The sequence below is a fragment of the Zootoca vivipara genome, chromosome 17, assembly GCF_963506605.1.
Source record: "Zootoca vivipara chromosome 17, rZooViv1.1, whole genome shotgun sequence".
Lineage (NCBI taxonomy): Eukaryota > Metazoa > Chordata > Lepidosauria > Squamata > Lacertidae > Zootoca > Zootoca vivipara.
In genome coordinates this window covers 30,745,668-30,760,921 of record NC_083292.1, presented here as the reverse complement: position 1 = coordinate 30,760,921, position 15,254 = coordinate 30,745,668, and the positions used below count along the sequence as shown (strand labels likewise).

At 47.8% G+C, this 15,254-nt stretch overlaps 1 protein-coding gene across 3 annotated transcripts; it reads left to right on the top strand.

Moving 5' to 3' along the window:
• The first annotated feature begins 5,434 nt into the window (after positions 1-5,434).
• On the top strand, positions 5,435-14,335 carry LOC118076006 (zinc finger protein 239-like). 3 transcript variants are annotated; one of them, XM_035098483.2, is made up of 3 exons: positions 5,435-5,477; positions 11,615-11,788; positions 12,553-14,335. In XM_035098483.2, exons 2-3 carry the CDS (start codon positions 11,656-11,658, stop codon positions 13,632-13,634), a joined length of 1,215 nt encoding a protein of 404 aa, XP_034954374.2. In that variant the 5' UTR covers positions 5,435-5,477; positions 11,615-11,655; the 3' UTR covers positions 13,635-14,335. The 3 variants fall into 3 exon arrangements, with proteins under 3 accessions (XP_034954374.2, XP_060125965.1, XP_034954377.2); XM_060269982.1 differs by lacking the exon at positions 5,435-5,477 and adding an exon at positions 9,871-10,676; XM_035098486.2 differs by lacking the exon at positions 5,435-5,477 and having other exon boundaries at positions 9,871-11,755.
• Positions 14,336-15,254: the final 919 nt, after the last annotated feature.

Sequence of the window (15,254 nt, the reverse complement as noted above, 5' to 3'; positions counted from 1 at the left end):
GACAGCAGCCTGCCCCCTGTTGGCTACAAGGGGTAAGATCACTCAACCTTGGGGCTACAGTATTTAAAAAACCAAAAACCATTAAGGGAATGCTTTTTACACACACACACACACACACAAAGGTAGGTGGGGCTGGATCAACATCTGCAGCAGACTGATTGTGCACAGTGGTAAATATTAGTTCAGGACTGCAGCTGGGGGGAATTGTTTTAGAGTGTGGCCATGTAAAAACACACACACACACACACACACACACACACACACACACAGCTCCCTGCAAACAGAAAATCAGCACATCAGTCAAAGGGCTGATGTGCTACTTTTATACACACAGTGGAATTTTCTTGACACAGGGAAGTACAGTGGTACCTCAGTTTGCGAACTTAATTTGTTCCAGAAGTCCGTTCTTAAACTGAAAATGTTCCTAAACCGAGGTGCAATTTCCCTAAAGAGGCCTCCTGCCGCCGGTGCCCTTCCACCGATCAGATTATGTTCTTAGACCGAGGTAAAGTTCGCAAACCAGGACACTACTTCCAGTTTTGCGGAGTTCGTAAACAGGACTGTTCTGAAACTGAGGTACCACTATATTGAAAATAGTGTCTCCCCCTCAGCTGCCACATTTTGCCTCACGTGTTCATCGAGGCCGCAATAGCATGAAGGTGTCACGTGAAATATTGGGGACACCTCATGAATACAACTGTGGCCAGAACTGTGCATAGTTTCCTAGCAAAACAGTGGTAAATTATGGGCTACAGCAACCACAAATTCGGTTACCAGGAAACCCAATTCTGGCAACAGATAAAACACAAATAATGGAGACAAGTGAGCCGGGCAGTGAATCATTGCATTGTGGAGGCTTCCAGACAACTCCCTTCCATTTCCACCCTCCATCCCAGGAGTCAGCCAGCCACTCACCCCCCCACCCCCACAAATGTTATAAAGAGAAGGCATGGTATTAATGAAGGTTACAGGCATTACCTTATTGCACATACTTTATTCCACTGAGCATTCAGGGCAAGGGACAAAGTTACTTTATATTATTTATTAGATTTATTTACCACTTTTGATCATGAGATCTCGGGGCAATGAAGCCTTACTATTGCAATGATAGCACACTCTCCTCTTTCCTCCCATCAAGTAGCCAAATTTATCAGCAAATAGCAATTTCTGAATGGCTCCACAGTTAAAAAGAAATAAAGCTCAGACCTGACCTTATATTGTAGACTGCACTAGAAAGTCTTTCAAGAGTCCATTCCACATCAACAATCCTTCTAAATGGAGCTTTTAACCCCAGGCGGCATCTGCATTGAGTTTTAATTGATTTTAACGCATGCACCACAATTGTTTTAAATGGTTTTTATGTACACGTTCTTTTTGTACAGAAAAACATTTTATATGTGCAGTTGCTTTAACTGTTTTGATATATTTAATTGTCATATTTTTTATGATATAAATTGTTTGGGGTACTTCATAGGAAACAATTAATAAATTAAATGAAAAAATGGTTTGTACAACTAACCTTGCTTTCTTTAAAATTAACCCCAGCATTTCTAGATAGCCTTTACCTAGAAATTTGTAGTTCTTTGACAAAATGGTGGTGGAAGTGTACAGCTGGTATATAAAAGTCTAGATAAACACAGTGGTTCCCCCCCCCCCATGTTAAAAGTGTGGTGCCTCCTGTAATGACTTCATGGTGAGCCCTGCCACATTTTTTTCTTAAACACATTCCACTAAAAGGTCTTAGACCAGGAGCACAATGGTGACTTTGATAGTCTTTGGAACTAGCATGTGAGCTAGAAGCAAATTTTTTGACAGAAGGAAAACCACCAAATCTGATATTGGGTCAGAATTTTTAAACCCACCCCAAATTTCTAGCCACAAAGGCACACTTGAGAGCAGATGGGTCAGGCCTGGGGAATTTTCAGAAGCCCAAGGGGTTTGTGAGAAAGCATTGTCCCTTGTATAACTGGTACACTTTCACAGCCAGCAAGAAGCAGAATTAAAATCCCCCGGAGCTAGATGTTGCAAAATCCTACCATGCAAAATTTGGCATCTTACATGATGGGCCCAAGTAGACAAGATGTGTTTTTCTTGTTGCAACATTTGGATCCTTCAATCGCACCCGTTTGTTGTTTGGCTTGTGAGATGAAACACTTCTGCCTCCGAAGTAAATGCCAGTAAAGGAGGTTGGTAAAAGGTTAGGGAGAGCAACCCTCGCGTCCCTCTCTTGGAACATTTCCTACTCTCTCCATTGCTGCTTTGGCCGATGACACAGAGGCCCAGCCCCGGCTCATGTGTTTCAGCTGTGCAGGCGCAAAACAGGAGCTGTGAGGTGGCAATGATGAAAGTAACAGCTAGGGCTGCGGTTCCCCTTCTGAAGGGAGAGCTTCCAGCGAGGCTTCCTCCTGCAGCAAGCAGAATGCAGGCTTGCTATTTATAAGCCCTGTTTGGGTTCCTTAATGGCAGAAAGCAGATCAGCATCTACAGGAAGAGGTGGGTGATTTGCAGTAGCTCAGCATGAGTTTTGAACTGGCAAAGTCTTAACGCCAGATGGGGAGTCTTTCTCATAGCCACATTCCCTTCTGGGGGCTATATGCCAGTGGCGGGCAGGGCCAGAGGGAGCAATGCATATCAACCTAAGATTGCCACCCCTTTGGTCAGCTGCATAACCAGCTTCTCTAGGGCACAGTCATTCACGGTCTCCAGAGTGGTGGTTTTTTCCGTCCTGGGAAACAGCAATCCACAGAAACTCGTTTGCCAATTGCTCTGATTCAAGAGTAAAAACAGGAGTTTTCTTGAGGAAAGCACCAGGACCAGGACCAAAACCAAAACCACAACCACACCCCAAAGCCCTACTCGGATTTTGGAGCTTTAAAGCCTGCAGCTGCACCTAGAAAGACATAAAAGGAAGGCTAGGGATAACCCTAAATTTGGCTTTCAGAACCTGATAATTTCAATGCATATTGGTTTGCATATAGAGGACATGAAAGTATACAGACACGGCACCAACTATTAAAATGTTTAGGATATCTTCTGAAACTAGGGTTGCCAGACTCAATAGAGGACAGGACTTCTGTGCCTTTAATTGCCCTGCTCTCTTTGGAGTCTGGAAACCTTAAAGAGAAACCAGCAGACCCTTTGTTTAATTCCCAAGCAAAGGGTCTGCTGGTTTCTCTTTAAGGTTTCCAGACTCAAAAGAGAGCAGGGCAATTGAAGGCACAGAAGTCCTGTCCTCTATTGAGTCTGGGCAAGCCTATCTGAAACGAGGGAGCTTGCACGGAGCTTCACCCTATATGGCTAGGATTCTCCAGCTTTTGGGGGCAGCAGGCTTACTTAGGAACGTGCAAAACTCTTGGGGATCTTTCATCTTGAAAGCACACACGCACACCAATTACATGCAGTGATTATTCTGGAAGTGAAAATATAGAGCAGTAGTTCTCTTATAGTTATGTAGCTATAGCTACATTTTTATGTAACTAGTGAGGCAGAATATAGATGCAGTTTCAGACATAGCTTGTATCAGACTGCATGTCTCTCTTTCAATATGTATCCTTTTAGTAATCTACGTCAATTTCAGTGGGTCTATGCACATTAGGGCTAGCACTGATTTGTCTATCATCCCTGATCATTGACCATGTTGGCAGAGCTGATGAGAAAGTAGAATTACAAGAATGATTGAGTTGGCTCACCCTGCATTAGTTTAGAGACTAGGACTAATAACATGTGTGAGTTGATAGTCTAAATAATATTTGTCTAATTCTAAATTTGTGGGAAGATGTTTACCTCGCCTTGGGAAGAACTAGGCAATCGGACTTGCTGTTCTCTCCCAGTCTACCTGAGAAGCTCAGTGTGTAAAAAAAAAAGCTCACCTAGCTCTTACACACTATTATTATATTTTAGGAACTTTTGCCAGTGTAGCTAATCCAAATTTTACTGCCTGTGTTTTTTTAATGACCTGTATGGAAAATCACATGAACCTGAACTTTGGAGACTTTGTAAGTAAACCATTTTTAGCTTACCAAATGTGGTCTTTTCTATGCCAAGGGAAGAACAAAGCTTTGGAACTCAAGTCACAAGGGCACATTTTAAAGGTCTAAGAGCCTATATTTCCATGCTATATTTGGCTGCATATTTTTCCTCACCAATGAAGAATCACAGGCCCCAAAGAGACCCTTATATATCATCAAATCTCAACCCTGCCAGTTCTATAATAGTGTATGAATGCCACAAAATATGTCAAATACCATAAGGTGCCCTACTGCCCACACTTAAACCTACTGCAGTATGCACTGGCTAGAATATTAAACTAAGACCCAGGAGACCCGGGTACAAATCCCCACTTGGCCATGAAGCCCACGGTGCCCTTGGCAGGTCACCGCTTCTCAGCCTGAAGTGCCTCGCAGGGTTGTTGTGAGGGTGAAATGTAGCAAAAAAAAAAAATCCTTCCAGTAGCACCTTAGAGAACAACTAAGTTTGTCATTGGTATGAGCTTTCGTGTGCATGCACACTTCTTCAGATATTATTGTTCTGGTAGAGCGTGGGTCATGGATTCGAGCCCCACATTGGGGGGGGGAGAATCTGCATTGCAGGGGGTTGGACTAGATGACCCTTTGGGCCCCAACTCTATGATAGAGTACATCAGTCAGGGAGCAGAATCAGGGACATTCCAAGCAAACGTATTACTTATTACTTACTTACTTATTTATTTTTGAGTGTTTTTAAAGGTATAGCTAACAGACCCCTGGATGGTTCAGTCCAGTCGAATTCGACTTTGGGTATAAAGCCCTTAACAATTTGGGGACCAGTTGAGCTGTGAGATTGTGCCCATGCCATGTGCCCCATACGACCGCTTCAGAATCCGCCCCCAGGTGCCACCTAACACCCCTTCCACGTTTCTAAGGACACAGCCGTTTCATGTGGCAGCATCTACACACTGTGGAACTCCCTGCCTAGTGATTACCAAGCAGGCTGCTGGTACATTCTTTCTTAGTGCTGTTTTTAACGTATTAACCTTTTTTTGTTTTTCTTTTGGTAGAGCACTTAGAGGAGTTTCCCCTGCCACATAACGGAGTCTTGATTTTTATGAAAGGAAGAAATAAGTATAAGCCGACGCGCACAACCCAAAATAAAGGAACTGGCTTTGGGTGAGCGTCTGCGGAAGGAGCAGAGAACAAGTGTTTCCCCTCACTACACCCCACCCGTCTCTTGCACCTTCCTGTTCTGGGACCAGCCAGCTTCTCTCTCGTCTGTTGGGCGCCTTTTGGCCAGCCTGAGAGCGGAGCCCTTCTCTGCACGCATTGAAAGGGGCGAGATGTAAGATAGAATCGAGGGCGTTGCCAGGAAGGAGGCTGGAAGCGGGAGGCGACTGTGCAGTGAGTGGGTGGGTGGATCAGGTGGGTGCGATTTAAGGGAGGTGGGTGCGATTTAAGGGAGGGGACCCCCACTGCACAGGGTCGCTGCTACTGCAAGGATCTCTGGTGAGTGCAAAGAGAAAGGAAGGGGGGGAGGGGGCTTTGCAAGAGAGGGGGGAGTCCAAGATGAGAAGCCCAGGCACGGGTCGGGGGCAGCCAAGCAAAGGTTCCGGATGGGGAGAAAGGAAAGAATGAAAGCCAACTCTTTTTAATGGGGAAAGTGAGAGAAACTTCCTCTCCAGAATTGAATGTAAAGTTTCAAGGAATGAGGTGGTGCGCTGTAGGGGGTCCTCTTCCAACGGAGGCGTCCGGGGGAGGGGAGGGGTGTTAGGGTCCCACTTCCTGGCTCCCACGCGTGGGCTGAGATCCGCCCTGCACTTTTCCAGGGTTTCTACTGCTGCTGTTATCAGGATTTCCAGTGAGGCAGAGTCAATGGGGATCTGCAAAGAGAAAGAGGAGGGAGGGGGCTTTGCAAGAGAGGGGGGAGTCCAGAATGGGAAGCTAGGCACGACTCCACCTTCCTTGCGTGGTGGGGTTCAGGAGGGAGGTGCCCCTCTTTTCAGGGGCGTAGCCAGGATCAAAACTAGGGGGGGGAGCCATGGTCGTTCAGGGGCGGGGCCAAGGCACGGGAGGGGAGGGGCCATGAAGTGGGAATGTGGGCGGGGCTAAAGGGCCAGCGGGCCTGATGATATTGTGGCGGCGGCAGCAGCGGCCACCTTGTGCTTCTGGGGCTGGTAGCGTCGGCGGCTACCCTGCTTGGCTGGAGAGGACGGGAGGGTCGGGCAGGCGAGAGGGGGTGGCAGGGCGGGCGAGGGCGAGGCAAGACATGGCCGCAGCCACGACGGCTCCGAGGCGTTGCTGCATATCAGCATAATATTTCAACCATGGTTCAAGCCCCACCTTAGGAAAAAAATCCTGCATTGCAGGGGGTTGGACTAGATGACCCTTGTGGTCCCTTCCGACTACAATTCTATGATTCTATTGATATATTACCATAGCATATGCATCATTCTGCTTTCTTGAATTGTCCTACTCCTAGGCATAGCATCCAACTCCTAGAGGCCTAGGTGCCTCCCCCCCCCAATTACTGGTAAATACCGTATTTGAAAGAGTCACCCCCCCATGTTGATGGGCTTTCTATGTGGGGCTTATCTGCCCCCCCCCCGTATTTTATTAAGGATGGAAGAGGGAGGGAAGGAAGGAAGGAAGAAATAGAGAGAGAGATAACTCATATTTGTGGGTGTCTCTGGATGACGCTGTGATGCGGGAACTCTGCAGCAAGAGGACAGGAGGGTCGGGCAGGCGAGAGGGGGTGGCAGGGCGGGCGAGGGCGAGGCAAAGCATGGCCGCAGCCACGACGGCTCCGAGGCATTGCTGCATATCAGCATAATATCTCAACCATGGTTCAAGCCCCACCTTAGGAAAAAAATCCTGCATTGCAGGGGGTTGGACTAGATGACCCTTGTGGTCCCTTCCGACTACAATTCTACGATTCTATTGATATATTACCATACCATATGCATCGTTCTGCTTCCCCCCCCCCAATTACTGGTAAATACCGTATTTGAAAGAGTCATCCCCCCATGTTGATGGGCTTTCTATGTGGGGCTTATCTGCCCCCCCCCGTATTTTATTAAGGATGGAAGAGGGAGGGAAGGAAGAAATAGAGAGAGGGATAACTCATATTTGTGGGTGCCTCTGGGTGACGCTGTGATGCTGGAACTCTGCATGTACAGGAGCCTTGTAAGCAGCTTTCTCTCTGCTTGATTTACAGCAGGCACGTCCAACAGGTAGATTGTGATCTACCAGTAGATCACTGGATGTCTGTGGTAGATCACTGGTAGGTCACTGGCACCCCTAAAAAAAAGCTCACCCAAAATTTTCCTCCTCCCTCAAAAAAGTTGAACTATGACCTGAAGCCCTAAACAAAAATGGGCCTCCCTCCCTCCTAAAAGAAGCTCAACAAGTTTGACCTAACCCCCCCCAAAACAGGGCTTCCCTTCCTTAAAAAAACTCAACAGCTTTGACCTGAACCCCCCAAAAGGGGGTATATCACCCCCAGTTTTAAACTCTGTGAGTAGATCAGAGTCTCTTGGGAGGTGGCCACCCCTGATTTACAGTATACAGATGCCTACAAAACACCACTGCTTTTTATAAACTTCACTGTGTCTGTCAAAGCTACAGCCCCCCCTTTCTTATTCACTTCTTTTTAGCCTTGCAGAGCCACCTTAGTCAAATTGAATCCTCTGAGTCTGCACCCTCATTAAATCGCCAATAGAACTCTTAATGCTCCTGAATGCTCATTAACATCTCTCACTTAAGAACAATAGGGTGAAATGGTCAGCTATCGAATCTTGCCTGGGGATATATACTCCATTGTCTTAACTGCTTAACTACTGGTAGCCACTTTGCTTTATTTATTTGATGTGTTTTTGTTACTGCTGTGCCCCCCCCCCCAGGCAAGCGGAGACTTAGCTGCTCTTGCTAAAGCAAAGCCCTTTCCACTTCAGTTTTTGGAGGGGAAAAGTGCTGGTTATGGTCTGTAAAATACATTATTTTTTTGCTTCTAGGGGGGGCAGCTGCCCCCTCCTGCCCCCCTGCCTACGCCCATGCCTCTTTTACTGTGGAAGCAGTGGGTGGTGGCCCCCACGCATGCAGAGCAGGGGCGTACCCAGGATCAAAACTACGGGGGGGGGGAGGCATGGTCGTTCAGGGGCGGGGCCAAGGCATGGGAGTGGCCACGAAGTGGGAACGTGGGCAGGGCTACAGGGCCAGCGAGCCCGACGACATTGCGGCGGCGGCCACCTTGTGCTTCTGTGGCTGGCAGCATCGGCGGCTACCCTGCTTGGCTGGAGAGGATGGGAGGGTCGGGCAGGCGAGAGGGGGTGGCAGGGCGGGCGAGGCGAGACAAGGCACGTCCGCAGTCATGACGGCTCCAAGGTGTTGCTGCATACCAGCATAATATTTCAACCATGTCGTGGGTTCAAGCCCCACCTTGGGAAAAAATTCCTGCATTGCAGGGGGTTGGACTAGATGACCCTTGTGGTCCCTTCCGACTACAATTCTATGATTCTATTGATATACCGTGTTTCTCATATTTTAAGACATGTCTTATATTAATTTTAACTCAAGAAAATAAGCCTATGGCTTATTTTCGGGGGTGTCTTATTTTTTGCTGAGCCCCGACTGAGCGGGAACCAGCAAAGGCAGCAGCCTGCTGCCGACTTGGAGCTCGAGCCGGCAAAGGCAGCAGTGCATGCTCCGTTGGGGCTCGGCAAAACTACCCCGCTCCGCCCCCCCATTGGCTACTTGTTGCGTGTCTGTTTTACTGATTAACTTTTACCGTAGTAAATAACAGCTCTCAGCCTTCCTGACGTGTTCGGAGTGGGGGGAGGACTTCACCGCCCCATGGACCTAGTACCCCCCAGGGGGGAAAAACCAACGGAGGAGTTTTCCCCTCACAGAAAAGGGCGGGAAAGAAGAGACTTCCCCCCCTCACATTATCCGCCCCCCCCCTCTGCTCGACTCGCCTGAATTATCCAGAAGAGGTTGTTGGCCTCCGCTCCGGGCGCCGGGTCAGAAGAGAAGGAGCGAGGCTGGCGCCGCAACTGCTCGGGCCCCAAAGAAGGGCTGTGCCTTTCTTGAATGACAGCGAGGGCAGCCGCCAAGAGCCCGGCAGCTAAGCGCAGCATTTTCCACCAGCTCGCTGTCATCCACGCGAGCGCAAACTTCCGCCGGTCCCTGCTGGGGCGAAGCGCGGCTGGGAAAGCCGTCCGCTTCAGCTTCGGCCCACTTGAAGGGTAGGGCAAAGCGCGCGCTTTGCGGAGCCCCGACTGGCGGGAACCAGGAAAAGCAGCAGCCCGCCGCCGGCAGGAACTCCAACAGAGCGCGCGCTTTGCCGAGCTCCAAGCCGGCAGCGGGCTGCTGCCTTTGCTGTTTCCCACTCAGTCAGGGCTCGGCAAAGCGTGCGCTTTGCGGAGCCCCGACTGAGTGGGAAACAGCAAAAGCAGCAGCCCGCCGCCGGCTTGGAGCTCGGCAAAGCGCGCGCTCTGTTGGAGCTCCAAGCCGGTGGCGGGCTGCTGCTTTTGCTGGTTCCCGCTCAGTCAGGGCTCGGCAAAGCGCGCGCTTTGCGGAGCCCTGACTGGCGGGAACCAGCAAAGGCAGCAGCCCGCCGCCGGCTTGGAGCTCGGCAAAGCGCGCGCTCTGTTGGAGTTCCTGCCGGCGGCGGGCTGCTGCTTTTCCTGGTTCCCGCCAGTCGGGGCTCGGCAAAGCGCGAGCTCTGTTGGAGTTCCTGCCGGCGGCGCTTTGCCCTACCCTTCAAGTGGGCCGAGGCTGAAGCGGACGGCTTTCCCAGCCCCGCTTCGCCCCAGCAGTGAATAAACCATTTTTACGTGTATACCATCAGTCGGGGCTCCGCAAAGCGCGCGCTTCTGCCCTTGCCGAGTCCCTCTGGGTCGGGACTTGGCGCGGCGTGCCCTGCCATACCGTACCAGCATGTCTTATTTTCGGGGTATGCCTTATATTTCGCCAGGTCTTGAAAATCCTGCCATGCCTTATTTTTTAGGGATGCCTTAAAATATGAGAAACACGGTATTACAAACAAGAGGACTGTACAGGAGCCTTGTAAGCAGCTTTATCTCTGCTTGATTTACAGCAGGCACGTCCAACAGGTAGATGTCTGTGGTAGATCACTGCTAGATCACTGGCACCCCTAAAAAAAGCTCACCCAAAATTTTCCTCCTCCCTAAAAAAAGCTGAACTATGACCTGAAGCCCTAAACAAAAATGGGCCTCCCTTCCTCCTAAAAGAAGCTCAACAAGTTTGACCTAAACCCCCCAAACAGGGCTTCCCTTCCTTAAAAAAACTCAACAGCTTTGACCTGAACCCCCAAAAGAGGGTAGATCACTCCCAGTTTTTAACTCTGTGAGTAGATCAGAGTCTCTTGGGAGTTGACCACCCCTGATTTACAGTATACAGATGCAGGAGGAGGGGCAGACTGGAACACCACTGCTTTTTATGAACATCACTGTGTCTATCAAAGCTACAGCTCTCCCTTTTTCTTATTCACTTCATTTTAGCCTTGCAGAGCCACCTCAGTCAAATTGAATCCTCTGCACCCTCATTAAATCGTCAGTAGAACTCTTAATGCGATCCCTGAATGCTCATTAACAACTCCCACTGAAGAACAATAGGGTGAAGTGGTGAGCTATCAAATCTTGCCTGAAAGGGGATATCTGCTCCATTGTCTTAACTGCTTAACTACCGGTAGTCACTTTGCTTTATTTATTTGATGTGTTTTTGTTACAGCTGTGTTTCCCCCACACACACACAGCAAGCGGAGACCAAGCGGCTCTCGCTAAAGCAAAGCACGTCTCGTCTCCCGTTTGCCCTTTTCCACTTCAGTTTTTGGAGGGGAAAAGTGCTGGTTATGGTCTGTAAAATATGTTAATTTTTTGCTTTGGGGGGGGGAGCTGCCCCCGTCTGCCTCCCCGGGTACGCCTATGATGCAGAGCCATCCCCTCTAGCCGGAAAATCCCTGCAGGGACAGAGATTTCCCCTCCTGCACATAAAAAGAGGAGGAATATGCCGACAGGGCCTGCCCAAAACATTTCGGCCCCGTTCTTGCCACCCGCCCCCTGTTTAGTGAGTTGGAGGTGATGTTGTGGAGGAAATGTTGCTTTCTCTGGAAAAAGAATAAAAGCAGACTTCTAAACACAACTCCAGGCCACGCCACTCAGAAACCCCCACACAACAAAAGAGACAAAAACCAGGTTGCAGTGTTTGGTGCCCTCTGGAAATTTCAAGAGGTCACTAGTTCTTAGCACTCCGATTCCGATAATCGGGGATCATTGTGTGAGCTCTGCATTGCTCCCACCCTGCCTGCCCAATGCACATAGTTACGTCCTCAGCTATTAGGTTCAAATCCCAGCTTCCCCAGAAAGCTCCCATGGTCTCCTTGAGACAATTGCAACCTCCCATCTTAACCTACCTCGCAGGATTGTTGTGGAGGAAAAATGTGTGAGGGAAGGGACCATGCACAGCCTCCTCAACAGATCAATGGAATGAAAGGGAATTATTGCTATAAGCCAGCTGTAGCCCCTGTCAGGGGGAAAAGGCAGGATGTGTACATCAAAATGATGATGATGATGGAAATTGCAAAATCCTTGCAAGAGCTCTGAGACTCCCTTCTTCCTCCCTCCCAGGAATCTAAAGCTGTTTTAGCATCACTACAAACCTAGCAAGGATGGAAGAAGGAAGATGGACGGTTGACCTGGTCCCTCTGTATCCTGCGTCCCTCCCCACAACTTCTGACCGGTCTCTCCCAGGAACCTCAGAGAGATCTAGTGAGTACCAGGAGGGAGAAGGAAAACTCCCTGGTGAGTGGAAAGGACGGATTGGGGAGGAAGTTGCCTGCGTGCGTAACCAAAACATGTTGGTATCTGAAGAAGTGTGCCTGCACACAAAAGCTTATACCAAAAACAATGTTGGTCTCTAAGGTGCTACTGGACTATATATATATGTATATATATATATATATATATATATATATATATATATATATATATATATATCAGAAGATGTTTATCAGCCTTCAAGTGACCCTCAGATATTTGGTTGGTTTCTACTGCAAAATATGAATAAAAGAAAGCAGTTTTTAACATGATGAAGAGCTTTCCAAATTTTCCATGTTGGTGAAAGTTTTTACTCATGCCTCATTTTACGACACAGTAATTCAGTTTTCCTAGCAAACTGTGACACTTATCTTGGAAGGCTCAGACGTAATGCATAGTTAATCTCTGGACCTCCCTCCCCAGGAGATCCCTCCCCTTCTCGAAGGGGAGAAACCATTTGAATTAATGGAGTGTGGAAAGTGCTTCAGTCAGTTTACAAACGTTACTCACACAGGGGAGAAGCCATTTGAGGGTGTGGAGTGCGGCAAGAGCTTCACTAATAATTGGTACCTTTGAACACACCAGCGAGTGTTGTTATAATCTGACAGAATTTCCTTTCCTAAAAACTTAAGACAGGAAGAGGTGGAAAGTCTGTTAAAATAAGAGATGTGCTATATGGGCTTGTGTGTTTGGTACCTTTATTCTCTAACTTGAAAGCCTAACAAGATTTTCTTTCCCTCGCCATGCAGGTGATGGAGAAGACAGTTGGAACTCTAGAGCGCCACCTGTAGTTTCATTGGGAGTAAAGAAGAAATCTTTTAAATGTGTGGAATGTGGATTTTGCTTCCGTCATCGTTCACACCTGAGGGTGCATCAACGGATTCACAGAGGAGAGAAGCCTTTTGAATGTATGGAATGTGGAAAATGTTTTAGGCAGAAGGCACACCTTACTTCGCACCAACGAACTCACACTGGGGAGAAGCCATTTAAATGTATGGAGTGTGGAAAGAGCTTCAGTCATAACAGCACACTTACTTTACATCAGCGAACTCACACAGGTGAAAAACCATTTAAATGTATGGAGTGTGGAAAGAGCTTTAATCAGAGTGGACACCTTACTTTACATCATCGGACTCACACAGGGGAGAAACCATTTAAATGTATGGAGTGTGGAAAGAGCTTCAGTCATAACAGCACACTTACTTTACATCATCGGACTCACACAGGGGAGAAACCATTTAAATGTATGGTGTGTGGAAATACTTTCAGTACTGGTTCAACGCTTAATATTCACCATCGAATCCACAAAGGAGAAAAACCATATGAATGTATAGAATGTGGAAAGAGCTTCACTTATAGGGCAGATTGCAGAAGACACGAACGAACTCACACAGGGGAGAAACCATTTAAATGTATGGAGTGTGGAAAGAGCTTTAATCGGAGTGGACACCTTACTCAACATCATCGGACTCACACAGGGGAGAAACCATTTAAATGTATGGTGTGTGGAAATACTTTCAGTACTGGTTCAACGCTTGATATTCACCATCGAATCCACACAGGAGAAAAACCATATGAATGTATAGAATGTGGAAAGAGCTTCACTTATAGGGCAGCTTGCAGAAGACACGAACGAACTCACACAGGGGAGAAACCATTTAAATGTATGGAGTGTGGAAAGAGCTTTAATCAGAGTGGACACCTTACTCAACATCATCAAACTCACACAAGGGAGAAACCATTTAAATGTATGGAGTGTGGAAAGGGCTTCAGGGATGGCTCAGGACTTACTAAACATCTACAAACTCATAAAGGGGAAATTCAAGTTTAAATGTATGGAGTTTGTGTGGTGTTCTGGTGTTTGTATGCAAATTTGTAGGCACATGTATTAAACTAGTGCACAAGAGGTCATGCTAGATAATATGGGGAGGGTGTGAATTTGGAGTCTTGGTGGTGTGTGAGCTGAGTTTTGATGCCCCCTTTTCACTGCCCAAATGATGGGCCTATCTTGTCCTTTCAATCGGCATCACTGTTGAGATACAACAAGTGCTCACTACCTGAACTTTGCATAATCCTTTGAATACCATTTTTATAATATGATTTCCCAGCTGAATGAAAAGGTTTCTGTATTAAAAAAATCATTTGGTGTTTTAAAACTCATCGGCTGCATTTTCCATACCACTGGAACACTGACCATCCCCTGTGCTACTAATCAGTGAGCTTTGAATTCAATATACCATGATTAGACCATTTTAAAGAGCTACAGTACCCTGCTTTAGCTCATAATCTGTTTGACCTCTTCTCCTCCTGCCTACCCTTTATTCAAATAAAGTTTCAGAGTTTGATGATTGGAGTGTGTGTGATTGTCAGCCTCATTTATTTGGTATCCCCCTGGGCTTAGGTTGCCTTGGGTTTCACGGTCTTGGGAGTTCCAAGTCCACAAGAGGTAAAGTCAGGAATTTCCTTTCTTTTGGGGGGAGAAGGTGCGAACGGGAGGGAGATGGTTTTAGCCTCTGCATAAATGCAAAGGGATTGGCTGGAGGCATAAGGGGTGCTGCTCCCAGACCGCCACATCTGGCCATGTTTTGTTCACCCCACTTCCCACCATTTTTTCTGGGGCTGTCAGTGACCCTCAAGTGCTTGTTGACAGAACCTACTCAGCAGGAAAGCACTGCAGGGCTGTTATTCAGTGTTGGGGCCAGGAAGGGCGGAGAAGGGACTTCACTGAGCATCCCCTCTTCTCTACAAAGCGTATCCCAAATGATGCCCCCAGAACTGGGCCATCCAAGAGGCAAGTTGTTTTAACCACTTTGGGTGGCAGGATCTACAGGAGAAGCAGATCCCAATATGAATCTTTATTCCCCTCCCCCTTTGTTCCTGATGTAGATCTTCACTCACCCCTTCTTCCTTGGTGGGGAGGGGAGTTGCCAGTTTGTGCATTGTCTCAGGTGCCCAAGTGTTTTGGGAACAGCCCTGGGTTCCCCCCCCCCATGGTGATGTTGGGCAGAACACTTCCGAGTTTTGTCAAGTTTTAATTGTTCTAGCCCCATGGTTTTCAACTGGTGAGTTGCGGCTCCTTGGGGAAACTTCAGGAATGTTCAGGGGAGCCAAAGTGGGCATCTTCCCTCCCCATCCCTTTATTTACTTGCTGCCCATGTCTTCCTGCATCTCTGTCTCCTCCTCCTCCTTCTCACTGCCTTTGCCCTTCCCCTTGGGAGTCTTTCCCTCACCCCTTCCTTCTGAATTTGCATCAGCCACTAGCTAAAGGAATAGAATAAAACACAAAGCACTGAGGAGAGAGCCAAATGCTTAGCTCTGCAAAGTACGTTCCAGGGAAGTTGACATCAATACAAATGCCAGAATTAATACACAATCCTCTGGCCGCAGATAAAACATGGGAAGCAATAGGATTTCTTTTGATTAAAAATTAATTGTGTGAGGTCTCACCCAC

Bases quoted from the DNA above. Each gene is read 5' to 3' on its own strand.
- LOC118076006 (XM_035098483.2), top strand. From the start codon at position 11,656: ATGGAAGAAGGAAGATGGACGGTTGACCTGGTCCCTCTGTATCCTGCG. The intron at 11,789-12,552 runs GTGAGTGGAAAG...CTCGCCATGCAG, and splicing joins GGGAGAAGGAAAACTCCCTG to GTGATGGAGAAGACAGTTGG.